This window comes from Adiantum capillus-veneris, chromosome 22 (genome assembly GCF_014529385.1).
Source record: "Adiantum capillus-veneris isolate H3 chromosome 22, ASM1452938v2, whole genome shotgun sequence".
In the NCBI taxonomy this organism is placed as follows: Eukaryota; Viridiplantae; Streptophyta; class Polypodiopsida; order Polypodiales; family Pteridaceae; genus Adiantum; species Adiantum capillus-veneris.
Genome location: NC_140952.1, coordinates 149,771,981 through 149,794,950, shown reverse-complemented (window position 1 = coordinate 149,794,950; position 22,970 = coordinate 149,771,981). Strand labels below are relative to the sequence as shown.

The window sequence follows — 22,970 nt, the reverse complement described above, 5'->3', positions numbered from 1 at the left end:
CGGAGACATGGGGGAATATGCCACATCTCTCTACACAGCATAGGGCAGCACCTTTGCCGACCCACTAGAGACATGCTGAGACATGTACTTTCTTTACTGCCGAGAGGGTAAGGAAAGCCACTGACAGGATGAAGCAGGGAGAGCACATGATCATGATGGTCTGGTAGCAGAGCACTTCATCCATGCCAGAGATATGCTTGCAGAGCTTCTTGCTATGATGTTTAATCGAGCCATGTATGAAGGCTTTCCCGAGACTTGGAGTATGTCTACAATTGTGCCTATTTTCAAGTCAGGAGATCCCATGATTCCCGGGAATTATCTCACCATCATGGTTGGTCACACATTGGCTAGGCTGTATGCATCCATTCTTGAGCAGGAGCTGGGCATACGAGCACCAGGGCGAGCAGGATTCAGGAGAGGTTTCTCTAGTCTTGACCAGATTCTGACATTTAGAGCTATTATTGAGGGTAGACACCATGGCAAGAGGATCTATTGTAGCTTTGTGGATTTCCGCAAAGCTTTTGACACAGTACCGAGAGCCAGACTTATACGTAGACTACATGACATGGGTGTGCCTATAGAGCTGATATGGGGTATTTTGGCTTTATACAGGACAATGATGGGGCGTGTACGCACCACTGAGGGAATGTCTGACATGGTCCACTCCACTATTGGAGTGAAGCAGGGATGCTCCCTATCCCCGACTCTTTTTGGGATGTATGTGGATAAGTTTTCAGACTATGTAGAGCGTCAAGGAGACTGAGGGGCTCAACTAGCAGGGACATGGATTCCGTTGTTACTATATGCTGATGATATTGTTGATTTCTGACTCTCCAGAGGGGATGCGGCGTCATTTAGATGCTTTGCACACATTTGCTTGTCACAGTGGATTGTCTATCAACCTTGGGAAAACCAAGGTTATGGTGTTCAACACCACGTCACAGTGGGTCAGGAGGTCAACACCCACATTTACGTATCGCCATGAGACTGTGGAGTACACAGATGCATATACCTATCTTGGGGTAGTTTTTAGTGGACCGGTGTTTTCACTGAGGAGAGCATCAGAGACTAGACTGACGAGAGCGTATGCAGCCTTGGGAGGATTGGAGAGGATGTGTTCGCAGGTTCAGTTTTAGGAACTGTGAACAAAGCTCTTGCTTTTTGACACTCTAGTAACTTTAGCTATGTTCTACGGAGTTCAGGTATGGGGACCCTCAATAGACCATCATGGGAGATCTGGCAGCACAGATGGATGGAGATATATGGAGAGGCCTTTGGTCTCTATGATCGCTCGGATGATTCGGCCTAAGGCCTCAGTGCCGTATGAGATTTTCCGAGCCAAGCTAGCCTCCCCCCCCCCCCCCCCCCCCCCCCCCCCCCCCCCACGGCATTGGCTAGATCAATATCCTTTATACACAGTTTATGGGACCTCCCCAGAGACAGATATGCTCGGCTTGCCCTGGAGTCATCTCGACAACTAACGCTACAAGGTGATACAGCATGTTGGTATGGACGGATGACAACATGGTTTCAGTCACATGGTTTCAGCTTGGATAGATTGCGTCCGTTTCAATACTCCCTGGATGCACTCTCCTTGTCTTTCACACGGACAGAGATCACCAAACTCATACGCCCAGGATCTGATTCAGCTAGATACCAGGAGCACATGGATACAGCCGACACAAGAGTTGGGCACGAAGATGGCCTTGTACAGAGAGCATCTTCTCCAACTCACGGAGGACGGTTTTGTGACTAGGCTTGCATACTTGGATACGCACTTATCTCATCATGGGATACAAATGCGCTATTGGGCAGATACGCACATCCTCACATCAGCTGCAGATCGAGACCGGCCGATTTCGAGGAATACCAGCAGGGGCCAGGATATGTCACCTATGTCGCTTAGAGCCAGAGACAGAGCTGCACTACACATGTCATTGCCCGGCGTACTATGAGATACGAGGCCGCTTCCATTGTCTGTTCAGAGAGGGTTTTGGACCATTCTCTAGAGTCATGAGATACGAGGATCAGAGATGTCTCGGATTGTTCCTACTAGAGCTGCGCAGACTTAGGAAGAGCTTGGTGAGGACATCAAGGGAGAGACAGTCTCAGAGACAGATCACAGATTTCTTTACACTAGCCAGGGGAGAGCTAGAGGAGCAATTATCACAGCAGATCTCAAAGCCCACCCACACTCCCCCCCCCCCCCCCCCCCCCCTCCCCCCCCCCCACCCCACCCCCCCCCCCACCCACCCCCCCCCCCCCCCCCCCTCACCCCCCCCCCCCCCCCCCCCCCCACCCCCCCCCCCCCCCCCCCCCCCCCCCCCCCCCCCCCCCCACCCCCCCCCCCCCCCCCCCCCCCCCCTCCCTTCCCCTTTTCCCTCCCTCTATCTCATTTCAGCTCCGGAATAGCTTCAGATTCATTTCCTTAGTGGTTTAATGTTTTAGTGTTTTTTAGTCTTAGTTCTTTGTTCTTTGTACTTTCCGTACTCAGACATGGTATCAGATTCACCAATTGTAACTTTTGGTCTCATAGGTCATTTTGGCCTTTGAAGACATTAATATAACATTTCATTTTATTTCTGTGTGTGTGTGTGTGTGTGTGTGTGTGTGTGTGTGTGTGTGTGTACATAGACGGGATCTACGAATGCCTGTGCACTGAAGAGTTAGGGCGACCTCTGGAGGAGCTTACTACTATACTGGCATAGACATTGCATGATGCAGTAGCAAAGGCATACCCGCACACCCAACCTGGGCAGAGACGGCGCTATGGGAGCATGCCCCAGGACAACTGGTATGATGAGGAATGCCAGGAGAACAGAGCCAGACTTTAGAGGGAGGTGCTAAGTGCTTTTGGGGGTCATCACTGACAGACAATCATGGATTGACTTCCGACGTCTGGTGCAGCGGAAGAAGAGGGCATTTCGACTAGAGCAGGATCTATACCAACTATTCTTGAGTCAGGACTCAGGTGAGGCATGGCGACTCTTTCGTGAGCAGCCCCCCCCCCTCCCCTCTCCCCCCTGCCATTACTTCTACAGAGGCCTGGGGCCAATATGCATAATCTTTGTACACAGTTCCTGGACAGCCGCCCCTTCTTGACCCCCCCTTGAACCGTGCCCACATACATGTGCTTTTTTCACCGCTGAGATGGTGAAGAAGGCCATTGATAGGATGAGGACTGTTAGCAAGTGAACTGGTTCCTTCTTGGTTGATAGCTCCTTGTTAGCTCCACTGCAGTGCTTTGTTGCTCATCTTGTGGAATCCTCCTGCAGTTTCTTGGTGATGTTAGTTGCCTCTTCTACCTCACCTTCGCCATCGACTTCTCTCTTCCTTCTGTTTATCCATTGCATTTTGGTGTTAGATCATACCAATTGGCGGGCAATGCCCCACGCTAGAGCTCTTGCCATTGCAGATGTTCCTGGTTCTTTTGACCGATGGTGGCTTTTGGTGGTTCGGATTTCTGATATATAGTAACAGAGTATACTTTTGATGGAAGTGCATATCTTTCAAAGATTGTTATCATCCTCTCTCCACTTAGCTTGCCAAGCCACTTTTTACTTTCTTTAGGAGAGGTTTTTTTACCCTGGCTAGCTGTATCCAGTTTTTACAGTCTCCAGATTGTCGCCTTCTGACCTGCTTTGTAATCAGTGATGTACTTGCGCTTAGAATGGGCACCATTTTGGTGTTCTGAGGGATTTTTCAAGTAATAGAAATTAGCCTCTTTCTTAGCACACAAGGGAGAGAGAGAGAGAGAGAGAGAGAGAGAGAGAGAGAGAGAGAGAGAGAGGAAACGAAATGCTATATTAATGTCGTTAAAAGGCCTATGAGATCGAAAAGTTACAACGCGGTGAATGTGATACAATGTCTTAGTACCAAAATAAAAAAGAAAAGGTACTGAAATGGAACTGTGTAGATTATGAGTAGGGGGAGGTGAAAGTAGTGAATGAGGGCTAATATAACACACTATGGGTGTGTGCTCGTAGATATAATGGGTAAGAGCTGATACAAAGGTTGGTACAAGATGAGCAAGGTGTACAATCCTCAAAAGAGCTAAATCACAGGAGGTCCATGATCGGGCGTTGTGCATGTCGGGCCAAAGTGACCTGAATCCTCTGATGCAGCCTCCGTCGATGCTGTGTAGTCCTCCGTAGTCGTGGGTGTCTAGATCTCCCTAGCTCGATCGCTCGATTGATCAGTATGCCTCTGGTGTAAGGAGAATGTGAGCTTTGTTGTAACTTGTGGTAGCTGCTCCTCCAACTGCCTAGTGTCCGCTCTAAAGAAGTTTGTGATCCGTCTCTGATACCTACGAGCCTCTTCTCTCATCAGGCTCTCTTTGTGTCTGCACAACTCGAGCAAAAATCGTCCCAGACATCTCTAGTCCTCATACCCCATGACTCTAGAGAGTGGTCCAAAGCCCTCTCTGAACAGACAGTGAAAGCGGCCTTGTATCTCATAGTAAACTGGGAGTGGCATGTGTAGTGCAACTCTGTCTCAGGCTCCATGTGATGTAGGGAACATGTTCTGGCCTCTGCTGGTACTCCGCTATATCCACCAGTCTCGACCCGAAGCTGGTGTGAAGATGTGCGTATCTGGCCAATAGCGCTTCGTATCCCATGAGATAAGTGGGTGTCCATGTATCTGGGCCTCGTCACAAAACCATCCTCAATAAACTGGAGAAGATGCTCTCTATAGAAAGCCATCTTCGTGCCAAGTCCTTGTGCCGGCTGTATCCAAGTCCTCCTGGTATCTAGGTGAGTCAGGTCCTGGCGGATGGGCTTGGTGATCTCGGACTGTGTGAGAGTCAGAGAGGTGCATCCAATATATATATATATATATATATATATAATATATATATATATATATATATAGAGAGAGAGAGAGAGAGAGAGAGAGAGAGAGAGAGAGAGAGAGAGAGAGAGAGAGAGAGAGAGAGAGAGAGAGAGAGAGAGAGAGAGAGAGAGAGAGAGAGAGAGAGAGAGAGAGAGAGAGAGAGAGAGAGAGAGAGAGAGAGAGAGAGAGAGAGAGAGAGAGAGAGAGAGAGAGAGAGAGAGATATGAAATGATATATTAATGTCTTCAAAAGGCCAAAATGACCTATGAGACCAATCCGTTACAAACTGGTGAATTTGATACCATGTCTGAGTACAAAGAAAGAGATACTAAAATAAATCTAGAAGTGCTACTAGCTGGAACTGTGGGGTATGTGTGATCATTGATACAAAGAGTGGCCAATACAAGAGAAAGATACAATGGGTGATGAATCCATCCTCATCTGTACTTTGAATTTCGAGATAGTATGGCTCGAATCCTTTATTGTAGTTCCGTCGATGCTGTGAAGCTCCTCTCCTCATTCGTGGGCATGTCGATCTCCCTAGCTCCAATGCTCGGTCAATGAGAGTACCGCGGGTGTGAGCATGAGGTGAGCTTTGTAGTGGTGGGTGCACCTCTATGTGTCCAGTGTCTGGTCTGGAGAAATTAGTAATTTGTCTCTAGGATTGTCTTTCTCCAGATCTCCGCAATAAACTATCCATGTCTGTGTAACTCAAGCAGATACAATCTAAGACATCTTTGGTCTTGATAGCTCATAACTCTGGAGAAGGGTCCGAAGGCTTCTCTGAATAGATAGTGGGATAATGCATGTCTATCTCTGGCTCTATATGGCATAGGCGGCATATCTTGCTAGCTGTTGGTATCCCTTTGGATCTACCAGTCTCAATCTCAAGCTGGTGTGAAGATGTCCGTATCTGACCAATGGCAAACTGTAACCCATGAGATAGATGTGTATCCATGTCGCTGGGTCGAAGCACAAACCCATCCCTTGTGAGTTGGAGAAGATGCTCTCTATAGAAAGCCATCTTCATGCCCAACTCCTGTGTCAGCTCTATCCATGCCCTCCTGGTCAATTGGGTCGGGTCCTGGCGAATGAGTCTAGTAATCTCCACTCGTGTAAGAGACAACGATGGTGCATCAAGGGAATACTGGAAGGGAGGGAACTCGTCCATGCTGAAGCCATGTATCTGGAACCATGATGACATCTGTGCATACCGGCATGATGTGTCATCTGTAAAGCTAATTTTCTGGAGGACTCAAGCTCTCTGGTAGTATCCCATAAGATGTGCATAAAGGAGCCTGATTTGGTAAGGGCCTCTATCTCCATAGGGGCTGCTAACTCCAGTGTAATGTTCTCGTGTGGCACGGAGGCCTTGGCTCTAATCATAGATACCAAGGGCTTCTCTATACCTCTCCATCCATCCTGAACCACATAGAGTCTCCAAACTTGAACCCCATAGGGCATAGCTGAAGGTACCAAGGTATCAAAGAGCCAGAGCTTTGTTCCGGGTTCCTGGAATTGAACCTGTAAACACATCCCGAGTGTGTGTGTGTGTGTGTGTGTGAGAGAGAGAGAGAGAGAGAGAGAGAGAGAGAGAGAGAGAGAGAGAGAGAGAGAGAGAGAGAGAGAGAGAGAGAGATATGTTAACGTCTACAAAAGGCCTAAGTGACCTATGAGACCAAAAAGTTTACGAGTGGTGAATCTAGTACAATGATTGGGGGAAGGGGGATGAGAGCTGATACAATGGTACAATGGGTGGGCTGATACAATGAGTGATATACATGTGGTACAAAGCTAGTAGAGGTAGGCGGATCGGGGGCCCGGGATCTTATCGGTCGGTGGCGAATCTCGTCAATATCCTCCATAGTCGGTACTCTGACTGGGCCCCTCGCATGTCGGGCTGGGTGATCCGGATCCTTTGTTGCAGCCTCCTCCGATACTGTGAAGCCCTCCGTGGGCGTCTGGATCTCCCTAGCTCAATCGCCCGATCGATCAAGGGTGTGATCTCAAGCTGAGCTCTGTTGTGGTGAGCACTCCTCTGGCTGCTCACTGTCTGGTGTAAAGAAATTTGTGATCCGCCTCTGAGACTAGCTTGTCCTGAGCAAGCTCTCTCTGTGTCTGCACAACTCGAGTAAAAACAGGCCTAGGTATCTCTGGTCTGGGTATCTTATGACTCTAGAAAGTGGTCTGAAACCCTCTCTGAACAAGCAATGAAAGCGGCCACGGATCTCACAGTACACCGGGCAGTGACATATGTAGTTTAGCTCTGTCTCTGGCTCAATATGACATAAATTACATATCCTGGCCTCTGCTGGTACTCCTTGAAATCTCTCAGTCTTGATCTGAAGCTGATGCGAGGATGTGCGTATCTGGCCAATAGCACACCGTACCCCATGAGATAAGTGTGCATCTATGTATCTGGGCCTAGTCACAAATCCGTCCTTCGTGAGTTGGAGAAGATGCTCTCTATAGAAATCCATCTTCGTGCCCAGCTCCTGTATCGGCTGTATCCATGTGCTCCTGGTATCTAGCTGAATCAGATCCTGACGTATGAGTCTAGTGGTTTTTGTCTGTGTGATAGATAGGGAGGTGCATCCAAGGAGTACTGGAACGGAGGCAATCTGTCTATGCTGAACCCATGTAACCAAAACCATGATGTCATCTGCCCATACCAACATGCTGTATCACCCTGCAGCGCTAGCTGTTTGGAGGACTCAAGGGCTAGGCGAGCATATCTGTCTCTGGGAAATCCCATAAACTGTGCCCAACTCCTGTATCGGCTGTATCCATGTGCTCCTGGTATCTAGTTGAATCAAATCCTGATGTATGAATCTAGTGATCTCCGTCCGTGTGATAGATAGGGAGGGTGCATTCAAGGAGAACTAAAATGGAGGCAATCTGTCCATGCTGAATCCATGTAATTGAAACCATGATGTCATCTGCCCATACCAACATGCTTTATCACCCTACAACGCTAGCTGTATGGAGGACTCAAGGGGTAGGCGAGCATATCTATCTCTGGGGAGGTCCCATAAACTGTGCATAAAGGATATTGATCTAGTAAGTGCCTCGACCATGGGGGCGGGGGGAGCAACTAGATCGGCTCGAATAATGTCATGTGGCACTGAGGCCTTAGCCCGAATCATCCTAAAAATCATAGAGACTAGAGGCCTCTCCATACGTCTCCATCCATCAATGCTACCAGATTTGCCATGGTGATCCATCGAGGGTCCTGACATCTGAACTCCATAAAGCATAACTGAAGCCACTAGTGTCAAAAAGCCAGAGCTTTGTTCGAGGTTCCTGAAACTGAACCTGCGAACACATCCTCTCTAGTCTCCCTAATGCTGCATAAGCGGAGAATACTGGGCCATTGAAGACCACCCCAAGATCGGTATATGCATCTGTATACTCCACAGTCTCTCGACCATACGTAAAGGTGGGAGCTGATCTCCTAACCCACTGTGCCGTGGTGTTAAACACCATTACCTTGGTCCATAGTTACCAGGAAACGACAACGGAAACTGAAACAGTTGACAACTAGGCAATGGAAACGCGGGGTATTGGGAAACGAAAACGGGTCTAGAAATGGCATGCCATATCTGCGTGCACGTGCGTGTGCGTGTGCGTGTGTGTGTGTGTGTGTGTGTGTGTGTGAGAGAGAGAGAGAGAGAGAGAGAGAGAGAGAGAGAGAGAGAGAGAGAGAGAGAGAGAGAGAGAGCTGAAAGTTGATTGTGTGCGTGTGTAAGAGCCAAAAATCTGCAGTGTTGAGAGAACGCATATTTCTACAAGTTTAGCGTATAATTTTTTAGAGTGAATTCCCCATAACTATTGTATGCTGGGCAAAATGACGTGTGCAAATTTTTAAATGTTACCCATTTGAGCCCCCAAATTAGACAATATCGTACCTGGGAATCGAACGTGCTGTCTACAGGAGGGAAAAAAAGGTGCTCTCTCTCTGGAATTGAATGCACGCGTTTCATGGCGTTGCAACGTTTTAGTTGGACTCCCATACCCGTTTCAACGTTTCAACACATTGGAAACGCCGTTTCTTGTTTCTATGCCTTGGTCTTACCACCTCTGGAGAATCTTGAATCAGCACAATATCATCAGCATATAACAACAACGGAATCCATGTTCCTGCTAGCTGAGCCCCTCTGTCTCCCTCTCGCTCTACATAGTCTGAAAACTCATCCACATACATCCCAAATAGAGTCGGAGATAGGGGGCACCCCTGCTTCACCCCAATAGTGGAGTGGACCATGTCAGACATGCCCTCAGTAGTGCATACCCGCCCCACGAGTGCGTATAAGTCTAGCTTTCGGCACTGTGTCAAAAGCTTTGCGAAAATCCACAAAGCTACAATAGATCCTCCTACCATGGTGTGTACCCTCCTTAATAATAGCTCTCAGTGTCAGAATCTGGTCCAGAGTAAAGAAACCGCTCTTGAATCTTGTCTGCCCTGATGCTCGTATGCCCTCTCTCTCTGTGCCCATCTACTCAGCTCCTGCTCAAGAATAGATGCATACAACCTAGCCAATGTGTGATCAACCATGATTTTGCGATAAATCCGAGGAATCATGGGATTTCCTAACTTGAAATAGGCAGAATCGGGAACATACTCCAAGTCTTAGGAAAATCCTCATATATGGCTCGATTAAACATCATAGCAAGAAGCTCTGCAAGCATATCTTTGCCATGGATGAAATGCTCTGCTACCAGACCATCATGATCATGTGCTCTCCCTGTCTTCATCTTGTCAATGGCTTTCCTTACTCTCTCAGCAGTTAAGAAAGTACATGTCTTTGGGCATGTCTCTGGTGGGTCCGGCAAAGGTGGCTGCTGTGATGCCGTGTGGAGAGACGTGGCATATTCCCCCCATGTTTCTGTGGAGGTGATGGTTGGTGGTGGTGAATGCTCCTGGAATAGCCTCCATGCTTCGCCCGAGTCTTGACTCATAAATAGATGATACATATCCTGCTCTAACTGAGATATATAAGCCCTCTTCCTTTGTCGCACTAGGCAGCAAAAGATAATCCGTGACTGTCTATGTGTGGTAATACCGATGAGCACCTCCCTTTGAAGTCTGATCCTCGTCTCTCTACACTCCTCATCATACCAGCTGTTCTGGGGCATGCTCCCAGATCGTCTCCATATAGGCCGTGACTGTGGGGATATGCCTTTGATGTTGCATCATGGAGCGTCTCTATCAGTATCTGAGTGAGCTCATCTAGTGGCCTTCCTGGCTCCTGAGTGCATAGCTGCATGTATATCTCATCAATGTACACGGAATCTGTCTCCCTCATGAATAAATACCGAGTGTGTGTTGAGACCTCTCCTAATGGAGCTGTGCTGAACTGAAACATGAGAGTGAAAGACAAGATAGCATGATTAATTGCTACTCCAACTGGCCTAGTGCCCACCATGAAATCTTGAAAAAATGGAATGAGACCTGGCTGAACCATAACATAATCCATGTACTAGCCCCATGTCGATGTGGAAAACATGTAAAACCTCTCGTTGTAGGCCATTCAAAATGGCCAATCCATGTGCAGTCCCCATGTCTATCAAGTATCGGCCATACTCAGTGTGCTCCTCATCCTGCGATAGTCTGGATAGGCCCATCTCTGTAACATCAAGCTCCCTAAGCATCTCCTTTGAAGTATCATAGAATAATGTCTGGTGATGGGCAGTCCTAGCATTGAAGTCTCCTAGGATGATAACGTCACCATCCTTGGAAAACTCCCATACGCCATCGTCCAGAATAAAGAAGGGGGATTGCTCTCTAGGTGATGCATACACTGACGTACTAGGAGGATAACAATAAGCAATGTAGAGATATGTGCCGGTCTCTGCTCTTAGTCTCACCTACATGTACCTAGCATGCTCATCCCTGCGGGCTATATGTATCAATGGCTGTAGCTCTTCCTTAAATAAAACTGCCACTCCTCCTGAGCCACGTCCGCTATGCTCCGATTGAGTCTCGTGCCTGCAAGTAGTTTCCCATCTGTATTCATTGACATGTGGCATGGACTGCCCAGGGGTCTGATGTGTCTCAGAGTAGAAGATGACATTCCTCCCAATGAAACTATCCTCAATGGCACCTACATCAAGGCGTGTAAATCCATTACAATTCCAGGTAACAACTTTGAGTGTGGTCCCATAGGTCTCGCACCGTCATACAGAGCGCCTCTCCATAATAACCACTCGTCCAGCCCTGTAGAAGGCCACTTTCCCTTTCTCTCGAGCTGTCCTTATTTCGGGCATAACTTCTTTCATATGGGCAAGCTGTGAGAGTGTGAGGTCATCCCCAAGAATATCTCCATTTTCTTTAGTGCAAGACGCCTCTTCAAGAAGTCCTTCGCTTCCATGGAGGGAAAACGCATGATTAATGCTCTCTCCTTTGAAGTCTCCCCACTTCCTTCTCTCTTCTTCCCCACTCTCCATGCCTTTGTGTGAGTAGCCTCACCACCCATCATGAAGAGAAGTTCCTTGACTTCCTCTTCCACATCATCTTGGTCTTTTAGACCGGTTGCTCGTATATGCAAAGCTCTAGTCTTCCTCCTCTGCTCTTCTTCTAATGTCATGTTGATGATTGTAGGAGTTGGGAAAGATGCTGTTTCTTGCCCTTTCCCTTTCTTGGCGACTTCTATCCAATTCTTTGCTTTATCCACCTTCTTCTGTATCTTGGTGATCACATCCACCCACGAGGACGTCTTTGCCTCATTTTGCTTCTCTTCCTGCTTATCATCCGTATCTGTTCCTTGATAACCTTGAGTTCTCTACCTTGGAGGGCTCGATTTCTCCTTCAAGTCCACGGCTTGCTCTATTGGCAAGCTCTCTCTCGAGGGCTGAAACCTCCTCTTTAAGTGCTTGAGAGTCCGCTTTGAGTGCTTGGATTTTTGCGTATAAGTCCTCTTTCTCCTTTTTCCATTGCTTGCCTTCACTAAAAAGCATTTGGAAAAGACTAGCCTTCTCCTTTCACCATCCTTCCATCTCCGCTTTCCACTCCTTCATTTCCTTTTCCATTTGTGTTATCCATTTGTTCGTGACCATAAAAGTTGCCTTCGTGACCTGCGGGGAAGACTTTCAAGTTGGTGTGGTTTCCATTGCTGACCCTTGGTTGCACGCAAGAACCCTGGCTGCATACGAACTGCCTGGCTGCACGCAAATTAATTTGACGTGACTTGCCCACCTTTGTGGATTGTTTGCGAAGCCTGCTGTGTAGGCGAAACTTGTTGCTCTACTGATTGCGCTAATTGCCTGTTGCGTGCCCCACCCAGCTGTGCGTAACAATTCCGCTTGCAGGCTGCTGGCCAGTGTGGACTGTACTTGCTGCCTACCTGCTTCCCCTTGCTTGCAATAAGCAAGCACCCCCTCTGCTTGCAAGAACCAAGCACCCCCCTTGCTTGCTTTATTTCGTAGCTTATCAAAACAATCTACGGCGGGAAAGAAAGCCTAGACTTACGATTGGAGACATCCATTGTCTCTGTTGCAAGACCTTTGGCGATGGTATTTGCGCACTAGCTCTTGCAACTTTACGTGACCCTGCGCTTGCCGCAAATCCTGAGAGAGAGAGAGAGAGAGAGAGAGAGAGAGAGAGAGAGAGAGAGAGAGAGAGAGAGAGAGAGAGAGAGAGAGAGAGAGAGAGAGAGAGAGAGAGATTTGTCGCAGGCGTCCTATTCCAGTGAAGGAGCTTGAAATGCTTGGAATACCATTGCCAGGTGGCTATATGCAACGCTACGAGGTTATACCCCGATCTAAGTGATTATCAAAGTGGTCCTAATGTCTGAGGTAAGGTTTATGTGAAAACTATCAGTTCTTTATTGCGCAGATACCTCCCTTACCTAGGAAAAAGTCTGGCCAGTCCGGTGGCAAGATCAAGCTGGATGAGCATGTCTCTGAGGTCGCCGCAAGTGGCTACAAGAGAAGACATGAAGACAGACATGCTGAAACATCACGGAGCCACGGGGAAGGGAATGATAATAGGCGACTTGATGAAAGGTATGAATGTAGAGAACCGTACGAGGACAGGAATCGCAGGCAGCGCCAGCATGAGCACCATGGCAGAAGAGAGTATGAAGAAGGAGATTCTGGAAGGAGGAGCCACCATAATGACCATCACAGAAAGAGAGAAACCTATCGAAATGAGGATGATAGGAAGCAGCATTATCATGAGAGAAGAGAGGATAGTCATGGCGCGAGGCAGCATAAGAGGTCTCGCCACACTGGAGCTGACAGGACACTATCAGATAGTCATAGTTCTGAGACAGACAAGGGAGGTAAGGCAAGAAAGGCGCATAGAAGGCCTGACCATGAAAGGTATGAATCCAGAGAACCAAATGTTGATGATAGATGGGAGCCTTGACATGGGGGTTTGTAGCTGACATTCTTTCCTGTCGAATTTTTGTTGTTTGCCTGCTCTCTCTCTCTCTCTCTCTCTCTCTCTAGCGCGACCTTTCTTAGCCCTTCTGCGTCAGCCTCCAGGCTCCCTCTCAGCCCTGCTGCTGCAGTTCAGCCCACAGGCCGCGTGTTTCTGGGGTAAAGAGCAGCTCCAACCACACAAGGGAGCCCCTGAAGGGGAGGGGGGTGCCCATTTGGTACACACTGATACCCGTCTCTGCAGGTATGTCAAAGAAAATCTTTGCAGCAGCCCTATCAATGGGCACCCCAACTTCCCCCCCTCCGATCACAAAACAAACACCCTACTTGCAAGAATTGAAAAAGCGACAGGATGAGCTTGCTACTGTCAAAAGAGAACTCATCAGCAAAGATGAGAAAATTTCAGAGTTGCAGAGCAAGCTACACAGTTTGGAGATGAAACAAGGGATTCGAGAAACTCCCAAGTCAAGGGGAAGAAAAGGCAGCTTTCACACATTCAGCACCATTACTAACAAAGGTAGATTACTCAGACTCAGAATTTTTTGTTGAATAAGTATTGTGAGTTATTAAAGAAAAAGAAAGAACTGAGAGCCTGCAAAAGTACATTAGAGTAGGGGGACTTCCCCTTGGTTGGGAAAGGGATAACCTGGACTCAGATCACAAAGAAGATTACATTTTAGAAACAGATATACTTAGGAGACAGCTGATCAAGGTAGTGCCTTTCGTGGATCTGAGGGACCCAGTGATCATCGAGGTAAAGCCTATAGGGCAGGCAGGCAAAGACTTGCTATTTCAGTTTCTTTTTTCTCAGCCAAGGATAGGTATGCATTTCAGCCGTTGATGCATAGCTAAATGCTATCCCAGTAGATTCCACGGGCAGCATGGTTTGCAAAGAGTTACTAAAGATTACATTTGAGAATGTTTGCATCAACAAATAGATTACCAAATGTCCTTTAACAAGAACAAGTGAGGCTTTGGAATCATTTTACTCCTTGCCCCTTTTTCCATATAAGTTAGGTTATGCAAACATCTCACAAAGTTCGTTCTTGAAACCCAGTGCACATATTTAAACCTAATCCAATGATTGCGACTCCAAGTTCTTGAATGTATTCTCCAGATGCATGTGTTGTTTTAATCATTCCATACTAGACTGTTAAGAGCGATTCCAAATCATCTCTTCAAGATGGAGTGCCCAACTTTTTTTGTGCTTCACTAACATGTTTCTCATCTTTTTTTGTAAACTTTTTTTTTTTGAAATACAACAGGCTTGTAAACAAGATTAACACTTGAGATTGGTTCATCTAAACAAGGTCTAGGTTTATACGAGTCGCAAGGGCTGACCATCATCATTGATTTAATGTGGGCTAGGTCATAATGAAAAGAATGGGATCAAAGTTTTTGCACTTGCCTCTTCGCGAGAGAAAACATTGTCCTCTCCATGTATAACTCTAATTATGCTCTTGGAGAAAAGAGCTCATGACCGCAAGCATCCATGGATTGCGTGGACTACACCTAAGCACATGGGTGGCATTGCTTGGACTGATGTAGGCATCCGGCGTGGAGGATATCTCTGCAAACTTTTTGCCATGTAAATATGTCAGGATAATATTAGAGCTAGAGCTTGGTAGAAGTATCAAAAAGTTTTCTTAAATATGCCACTGATTCCATTAAACAAAGAGATTCGTCTCCAAAGATATTACGCTTTAATACTCCTATGGCAACATCTTAGTGGTGTTATTTGCATTGATTGGTTTGTTAGTCCACAGAAAGATAAAGACCAAGTTGTGAACATGTGAAAGGAGAGCTTGATAAATTAGTAAAGGGGGAATTAATTATGAATGAAACAATGTACTCCATTTCTTCCTATGGGGATGGCATTAAATAGGATTGAGGAGATTAAAAGTATATTGGATGCTCAAAAGCTAAAAGATTATTAACCTATTAACCCCATAGCTCTTAGGGACGAGTTCTTTGATAAGGCTGCACGTTATAAGTTTTGTGGTTTTATAATATGGAGCATGAGATCATCTTGTACTTTAAGAACAAGGGAAAAGTGTAACTAGGCCTATGATGAATGATGCACTACTTCATGGAGTGAATGGGGAATTTAAGGAAAAGGTAATTGTAGATAAAATTGAAAGACGAACGTGTCTTATGGTTAGTATGTGGGATTTGAGGTGGACATTGGTTGCTAAATATGAACATGTGTCTCTCACCCTCTCATTGCAAGGTTAGAGACAACAAAAATTGGTGGGTAGTTACCTTGTCAACTCTTCTCGACAGCAACATTTTGAGTTTGGATCTATAAAACAAGTCCTTAATATTTCACCTTTAAATTAGCACCTATAGTGTCTGAAATAAAAAAAAGTCTCACTTCATGTAAGAGTTTATTTAACGGTGTGTATTGCGGTTTCTTTTGTGTACAAATCAAGCGTTAGCATTGCGAGTGAGCTATGCTCTTTTTAGAGAAAGTTCTATTTGACAGAAGAAAGATCTCTTCTCCTCAAAGTAAGCTTGCAACCATGTAGTTCAAAAAAATATAAACAAAGCATGTGGGTATATGCTTGGGATACTTCTCGAATGTGTATTATAGTAGTAGCACCAATAATTGTGGATTCTCCTCAGGGTAAAACTTTATTAGGACTTGCAGCTCGATTTTATTTTTGAGATATCAGAGAACTGACAATTATACATTGATGTCTCATAGATCGAGTTTGGCCTTCAACAGAGTTTGGCCCCCCCCTCCCCCTCTTAAAGTGGACATTCTAATATCCTTTTGTTATATTCCTTCTCTCTCTCACCCCCTTCACTAAAGTGAACATTCTAATATCCTTTTGTTATATTCCTTTTCTTTTAAAATTTGAATAACTGTTCAAGTTTTCCATTGTGTTAGCTTATTACAAAACAAATAATCCAAGAGAATGGGATCATTCATAGTGCAGCTAAATTGTGGATGCCTTAGTTGATTCTCTCCCCCTTGTGTCTCCTCCCTCTCAAAGCAACTCTCTCTCTCTCTCTCTCTCTCTCTCTCTCTCTCTCTCTCACACACACACACACACACACACACACACACACACTTTTTTTTTTTTTGTAAATCTTGATTGAATTTACAAGTGGGAAATCTCAAATCGAGGAAAACCCACTACAGATAAGAGGGTGAAAAGACAAAGCATTGTGGTGCTCCGAAAACTAGAAACAATCAAAGTGACTTCTATAAGCTTTGAGAGAGATGTCTCCCACATCATGGGCAAAGTGAAGTGTTTGTTCAAGCGAGAACTTGAAGTAAGGGAAAGGGTCGATTTCCATGCTATGAAACATTGGGGAGTTATGTGGATGCCATATGCTCTATGTAACCCAAAATCTGACCTAACTAAAGAAAACCTCAAACGAAGCCTATGGTTGTTGGAGCACTCCAAAAATCCAGAAACATCTATGAAAGATGCCTGATGGAAACCGAACACGCAGCATAGAGGACACTTGCTTGATGAAAGTACTAGAGCAGTGACAATCCTAAGCAAATGCATCGCTATCTCATTAGCTGCACGATATCGGACACACTGAGAGGAGGCAATGCGCTGCTCATGCAACATACTACCAACAAGTAGAGGCCGCCACCATACATCTCCATATGAAAATGTGCTCCTTGAGAGGAAGGTGATTCTTCGAAATGCAACACAATGTTCTTTACCACCATAACTGAGACTTAGAGAGTGACCACGGTTGATTTCCATGAGACACAATTCATGCATCGGATTGCAGCAAAGCATAAATCGAGCCAGTCAACATGCAATCCAACCTAGTGTGGGTGAGATTCCAATTCGAAGGCAGAGAATCCACAATCAATGCAGGCATTGGGAAAGACTAGCAAGCAATTGCCTAGTTTGCTACCACAAATGGCGATAATAAGGTCCCAACTCATATCGAATAGTGGCAGCTGGAAAGGAGAGAACTGCCCTGACTTGTCCACCACATGATCCACTTGGCACACCCCTTTTTGTGAAAGAAAGTATGCTTTTTGAGAAGAGCGTTGAACCAAAGTGTGAGAACGATTTGCTTCAGTGAATGCTCTCCAACCGAAGGGGGTTACCTTGAGAGGACTAGCGACTATGCGAGGACAAGTGCAAGGTAATATCCTTTCAATCAGCAATTGGGGATGAAATAAAGGGACATCCAGGAATATGATCCCCAAGTTGCCCAAAGATGGCCTCATAATACGAGGGGTGCCAGTGACCAAAGGAAGACGTGACATATTACCCCATAAATGCAAAATCATAAGTGTCCAGGGCTGTTGTTGCTCCACCAAAATAGTCAAGAGCATGGATTTCTTGGCGAGAACATGTTGACGTAAATCCAAAATATTAAGCCCTCCCATTCGCTTAGGTGTGCATAACTTATCCATGTATAAAAATCGCAACCCTTTTTTACGGTTGGATGTGCGCCAAAAACGCCCTAGTATGTCAAACATAAGAGACCCAAGGCATCGTTTGGGCTTCGAAAAGGGGGACCCCGGCGGGCTCGCGGAGTAGCATTTTTAGAACGAGAGAGAGAGAGAGAGAGAGAGAGAGAGAGAGAGAGAGAGAGAGAGAGAGAGAGTTGTGTGGGAGCATGCTCTGTAACATTTAATGGTTTAAAAACTTATGTGTAGCGGAAATTAGCATGAACATAGTGGGCATTTCATTAGAATAGATTCCTAATGAGAATTACAAGAGTGCTTGGGTGGAGAGAGCAACAAAAAGCATAACACCTAGTTAGATAGCATCAACAATACTTTCAAAAGAGAGAGAAATTAAGCTATTGACAACAGTTGAGGACCGGATTTGTATGGAGCCGGTCCCCCCTCCAAAAGGCTTTGTATTATGGTTTCTTCCATCAAGAGAGACATTGTACAATACAATTCTTTGTGTTCCTTCAAGACTAGCTAGTGCAATGAAGATGAAAGCTTCATGCACTAAGCAAAACACTAAACAAACACAACTTTAATTATCCCCGTTCTCAGACCCAAGACCTCACACACCTTTGAAGATGGTGAGAGCTAGCAAGGTATGAGAGTAGATTGAGAGGAAGAAGGGGTATCTTACGAGAAAGATGTACATCTCCTCACATAATCACTCATATTAGCATAGCTTTAGCTTAGTAATTAGCTTGGTAGAGGAGATGAGCATGCATTGAAGCTTGGCTCTTGGTTGGATTTGCATCCACAAGCCAAGAGTGTGTCGTTGTAGGCTTCTATCTCACAAGCTTGGAGTAGGTGATGAGCTCTCCATTAAAGCTTGGGAAGAGATAGTCTTCTCTTTCTCCCCCCCCCCCCTCTCTCTCTCTCTCTCTAGGTTGCAAAATTTGTCATGAGCTACAAAACAGACAAGATCTTATGAAACTTCTTACATGTGGAATTAAGAAAAGAAAAGCTCACTCTGCATATGTATAATTCTGACAATTATCATGAAAAGGTCAAAAATAAGTATTTTACCTCTAATTGATAAATAATTTCTAAAATTAAATTCTACTAATTAACTTGTAAAAAAATATCGACAGTCTTGAAAGATATGCTTCCCTCTTAAAAATAAACTAACAAAGACTGTCCGTTTTTACAAATTATATGTCAAAAATGACTATGGAGAGGCATTTGTACATTGGTTTACTTAGATTTCTACCATATTTTATCAACTTGTATAGAACTAGTGCTAGTAATCAGAATATGAACCAATGTCTTATAGTGCAACCTAGTTTTTTTAAGTGTTAACAATCAAAATGTGAACTAATGTCTTATGGTTTAGCATAATTTTTTGAAGTGTTTATGAATTTTAACCTGCATGGTCCAGACGATTGAGTCAGTCAGTTAATGTATTTCATTTGTGTTATTGTCATTGTTTGTGCGAACTAGTATTAGCAATCAAAATGTGAATCGATGTTTTATATTTGAAATAGTTTTTCAAAGTGTTATATGTCTTTAACCAAATAATTTGATAGCCTAACATATGTGAAACCATCCGTGTGCTATGTAGTTATATTTAAATTCTTTTTTTATTGACTAGTGCAAGAATGGCGTCTGAACAAAGGAAAATCGTCATGTGGGCCGTTCCCATAAGGAGTGTATACATGCAATTTCAATGTGTGCAGATGTTAGAATTCAAGTAGATAAACGAGAGTGACATTTTTATTAGAGATTTCGTTAGTACTATCTAGGAGAATACACGACATAGACTGCGTGAAGAAGGCCTACTACGAGTTACTGGTGCCAGATGGTATCAAAGAATTACTCGCATCATAAGTTCAGAACGGTGTTTGGCAGCATGAGGATATGTTTCAGAGACCTGAAAGAAGACCTTCCTCCTACTTACAATATGGTCAAAGTAGAGCTATGGGATAGTGGGAGGAGCAGAAGGTAAAGATGAAGAGAGTGAAAGTTCAAGATCAATTCACTTTGCCCAAGCGAGTCAAGATGACGAAAGATACATAGGGAGCCATCGGCTATCGATCGGATGCTACTGCCTGAATGCTAAGTGCACACATTTGATTGGAATTCCTCTCGAAGCCCTAGTAGAAGGTGCCAAGATTGGAGCAAGCCTGTTTGGTGTCAGCAGCTTATATACCATTAAGAGCATATCTTTCTTTCCAGAGCACATCAATTACATAGGAAAATGCTGTAAGGGAGGGTCAGAAGCAAAGTTCGAGAGCTTCCAAACAAAGCAGGACATGCAACATTGCACCCCTCTTTTTCCAGATCCATCAATTTCATTATAGAGGCCCCTTTGATCACTCTCTTCCCATACTATAATGGGGGCTCATTGGGAGACCTGATGTGCCGATTACCTTTCTCGCAAGGTGCATTTCGGCGTTACATGCACAGACTCTAGTATGGCTGGAATAGATTTCTACCTACAAATCAACCATCGGAGATAGAGCATGCATGTCTCGGAGCAGTGATTGAGCACATACCGGCCATTTTGCACGCTTTGGTTGACTGCATCATGGCCACTCACTTTGTTGGTATTGTACATTGTGATTTGCATCCATATGATGTAACGTTAGATTTCACCCATGCAAATAAACCTCGCATCGACATTATTAATTGGGGCATGATGCTGAGAACCCTAGCCAATCAGGTGTCTAATACTTATGTATATAATGCAGCTCAATCTTCAATTGCAATTTTGGAGGTAAAAGGAAGCAGGAGAACATGACTTGTCAAAGCAGCCATGGATTGCTCCAAAAATCTATGATCCACAGTGTTTGGATGCATACACAAAGGCCATTGATATATATGCGCCAGGTACGAGATATTGATAGATTTTTGGAGTGCAACTAGGAGAGTATACTTCCCAGATGAAGTATTTTATCACCTTGACCACGAGACTCTCAAAGCCATTCAACAGAAGGTGGACACATGAATGAAGTTAAGAGTTGCAGACATTTTTTTAAAAAAAAAAGAGCATTTAAAGAGAGATCCTAACCCTGTTCAACATATCTGGTTTGATGTGGTCTTGTCATAGTTGATAAACACTGTGTATTGAACATTTGGAGAGTAGACGTTTGAGAGAAAAATGTTTGGCCAAGATATTTGATATTTGTCTATTTGGCAATTGCAATTTTGAGACACCATGGCTTAGCAAGACTAGATGTGTGACACACGACCGGCCCCAACACATCAACACCAAGAAGCTTTTAATTCTTTTCAATGCATAAAGTCTCTAGCACATGGTATGTCAGCACAACAACCAACGCGCACAGCTTGTCGACTATCAAAATGGGCAAACCCAAGCCATGCACAATGGAAAGATAGCAACATATAAGTGATCAAGGAAACGATCAAGACAATATGTCCATGTGAAGACATAGAGATCAAGAAAGACAAGTGAAAATTATCGAAATGCCAATACCAAGAAATTAGAGAAAACGTAGAGAGGATCTACTCAGAAGTTTTCGGACATTCATTGCACAATACAACTTGTGCACTGTACTTTGCGAAGATGTTATACACAACTTGTTCAACCACGTCCAGTAGGATTCTCCTCAAAGGAGACAACCGTCGTCACATACGATATAAGGAAGAGTCGTGTAACATTTACACGAGAAGAATTGGCACTAATAGTTGAAGGTGTAGAGCTAAACTTGAAAAAAGAAAAATATATTTTGATGACACAATTGGTGGAGAAGGATGCAGATTTAGCACGGCTCCTTCAAGTAGCCCAAACACCTCAAGTGTCACAAGCTAGAATAGAAAAAAGGTCAGTCACTTGATTATAAATCCAGAGTTAGTCCCCGCATCACACTTTGATGCATCTTCATCCTCTCAATGCTTAGTATGCTACAAGACTTTTGATGGATGGAGTGGATACTACACATTAGCATGTGGCTACTTGTGCGCTCCTTGCCGCACTGTCGAAGCAAGGGACTTGCCTAACACTGTGTGCGAGCCACAGACGGCTCCAAGCACACAACTAGCTTAACTAGTAAGCTCAAAAGAGGGCAATGGTGTGTCACTCACCGCTCTATGCTCCTGCCGTGGAGGATTCCTCGCCGCGAAGAAGAAGGAGACGCCGCTACGCCGCGCTCAACCGCTTCACCGCCGTCGTGCCTTCGTAATGCTCGATCGCCCACACACACACTCTCTCTCTCTCACACATACACACACACACACAAGGAGGTGAAGAAGAAGAAGATGGAGATGGAGATGGAGCAAGAGCACTCTTCTATTGCACAAATGAGAGAATCCTAGGATTTTAGGTTTAGTTGACTTTTATATGAGCTCGCCCCATTCACACTTGGGCGCCCATACTTAGCCAACTAATCCCTTGAATGTTCCAGTTAGAGTGCGCCTCTCATCGGCGATCACTCTTACCCTTTTCCTATTGGACCGACAAGCCCGGTACCTGACTCTACCAAATAAATAATACAATGTCCGCCGTAGATTACAACGTCCGTCGTAGGTGATAGGGTGTCCGTGAGCCATGAGGGTTAACATGCCCCCCTTCCTGATGTAGATTCCGTCCTCGGAAGCTATTGAGTTGAAGCTCGTTGGTCGAGGTGGAAGAGCATTTGAGATGAATGTCCTTAGCCTTCTTCAGTCACTGCAAAATCAAACAACATTGCACAGTAATTGCATTCTCATAAGCGATTAAAAAGCATATGCAATTTTAGGCAGACAATTGATTGGTAACAGAATTTGAAACAATTTGTCAGCAATAAGCATTAAATTGCAATGTAATCAAATGCATAAACAGATGTAAAGGTAAAAAATTAAACAAGTATGGGGTCGCTAATTTAACGGTCGAAAGGCACTAGAGATCGACTATTAATACCATGGGTAAGCTTCTTAATTTTCTCTGCTTAATTAAGTTGTTTAATCACGAGAGCCAAGTATTTCATGTTCGAGGGCTAACTAGAGGCTATACCTAGAGGACCTTGTAGTTAAGCTACGATAAAAGGAATTTCTAATGAAATCATCGCCTGACTGATTACCTTTGCTTTGACCCCCCAAAGTCTTTTCACAATGATTCAATTTTGATGTGTGTGCTTATTTTGTATGCCTTGGGTTTTTTGCTTTTCAAGGAAAAGCGTCCACACTGGGAACCTCTAGGGCTCTAGTACCATAGGCGATACATGTGAGTGGAGTACCAATTTAAGTAGGGATTTCTCTTCCAGCTTAAAATTTTACATTGTGGCACTTTGATATTTTTTTGTGTTGTTTGTTTTCATCATTTTAATTTTGTAGCTTTGGGGGGTCATATAACTCTGATACACCTCCCCAGGCTCAT

General features: G+C 44.8%; 2 protein-coding genes across 3 annotated transcripts; both read left to right on the top strand.

Annotated features, from left to right (window-relative positions):
* The first annotated feature begins 12,435 nt into the window (after positions 1 to 12,435).
* LOC147430421 (uncharacterized) lies at positions 12,436 to 13,201 on the top strand. The gene is made up of 2 exons (XM_086494872.1): positions 12,436 to 12,580; positions 12,668 to 13,201. Exons 1-2 carry the CDS (start codon positions 12,536 to 12,538, stop codon positions 13,199 to 13,201), a joined length of 579 nt encoding a protein of 192 aa, XP_086350998.1. The 5' UTR covers positions 12,436 to 12,535.
* Positions 13,202 to 13,461: 260 nt separating this feature from the next.
* On the top strand, positions 13,462 to 15,071 carry LOC147430420 (uncharacterized). Of its 2 annotated transcripts, none has more exons than XM_086494874.1 (2): positions 13,462 to 13,732; positions 14,584 to 15,071. In XM_086494874.1, exons 1-2 carry the CDS (start codon positions 13,462 to 13,464, stop codon positions 14,805 to 14,807), a joined length of 495 nt encoding a protein of 164 aa, XP_086351000.1. In that variant the 3' UTR covers positions 14,808 to 15,071. The 2 variants fall into 2 exon arrangements, with proteins under 2 accessions (XP_086351000.1, XP_086350999.1); XM_086494873.1 differs by having other exon boundaries at positions 14,481 to 14,723.
* Positions 15,072 to 22,970: the final 7,899 nt, after the last annotated feature.

Bases quoted from the DNA above. Each gene is read 5' to 3' on its own strand.
- LOC147430420 (XM_086494874.1), top strand. From the start codon at position 13,462: ATGTCAAAGAAAATCTTTGCAGCAGCCCTATCAATGGGCACCCCAACT. The intron at 13,733-14,583 runs GTAGATTACTCA...AATGTGGGCTAG, and splicing joins CAGCACCATTACTAACAAAG to GTCATAATGAAAAGAATGGG.
- LOC147430421 (XM_086494872.1), top strand. From the start codon at position 12,536: ATGCTTGGAATACCATTGCCAGGTGGCTATATGCAACGCTACGAG. The intron at 12,581-12,667 runs GTTATACCCCGA...TTTATTGCGCAG, and splicing joins GCTATATGCAACGCTACGAG to ATACCTCCCTTACCTAGGAA.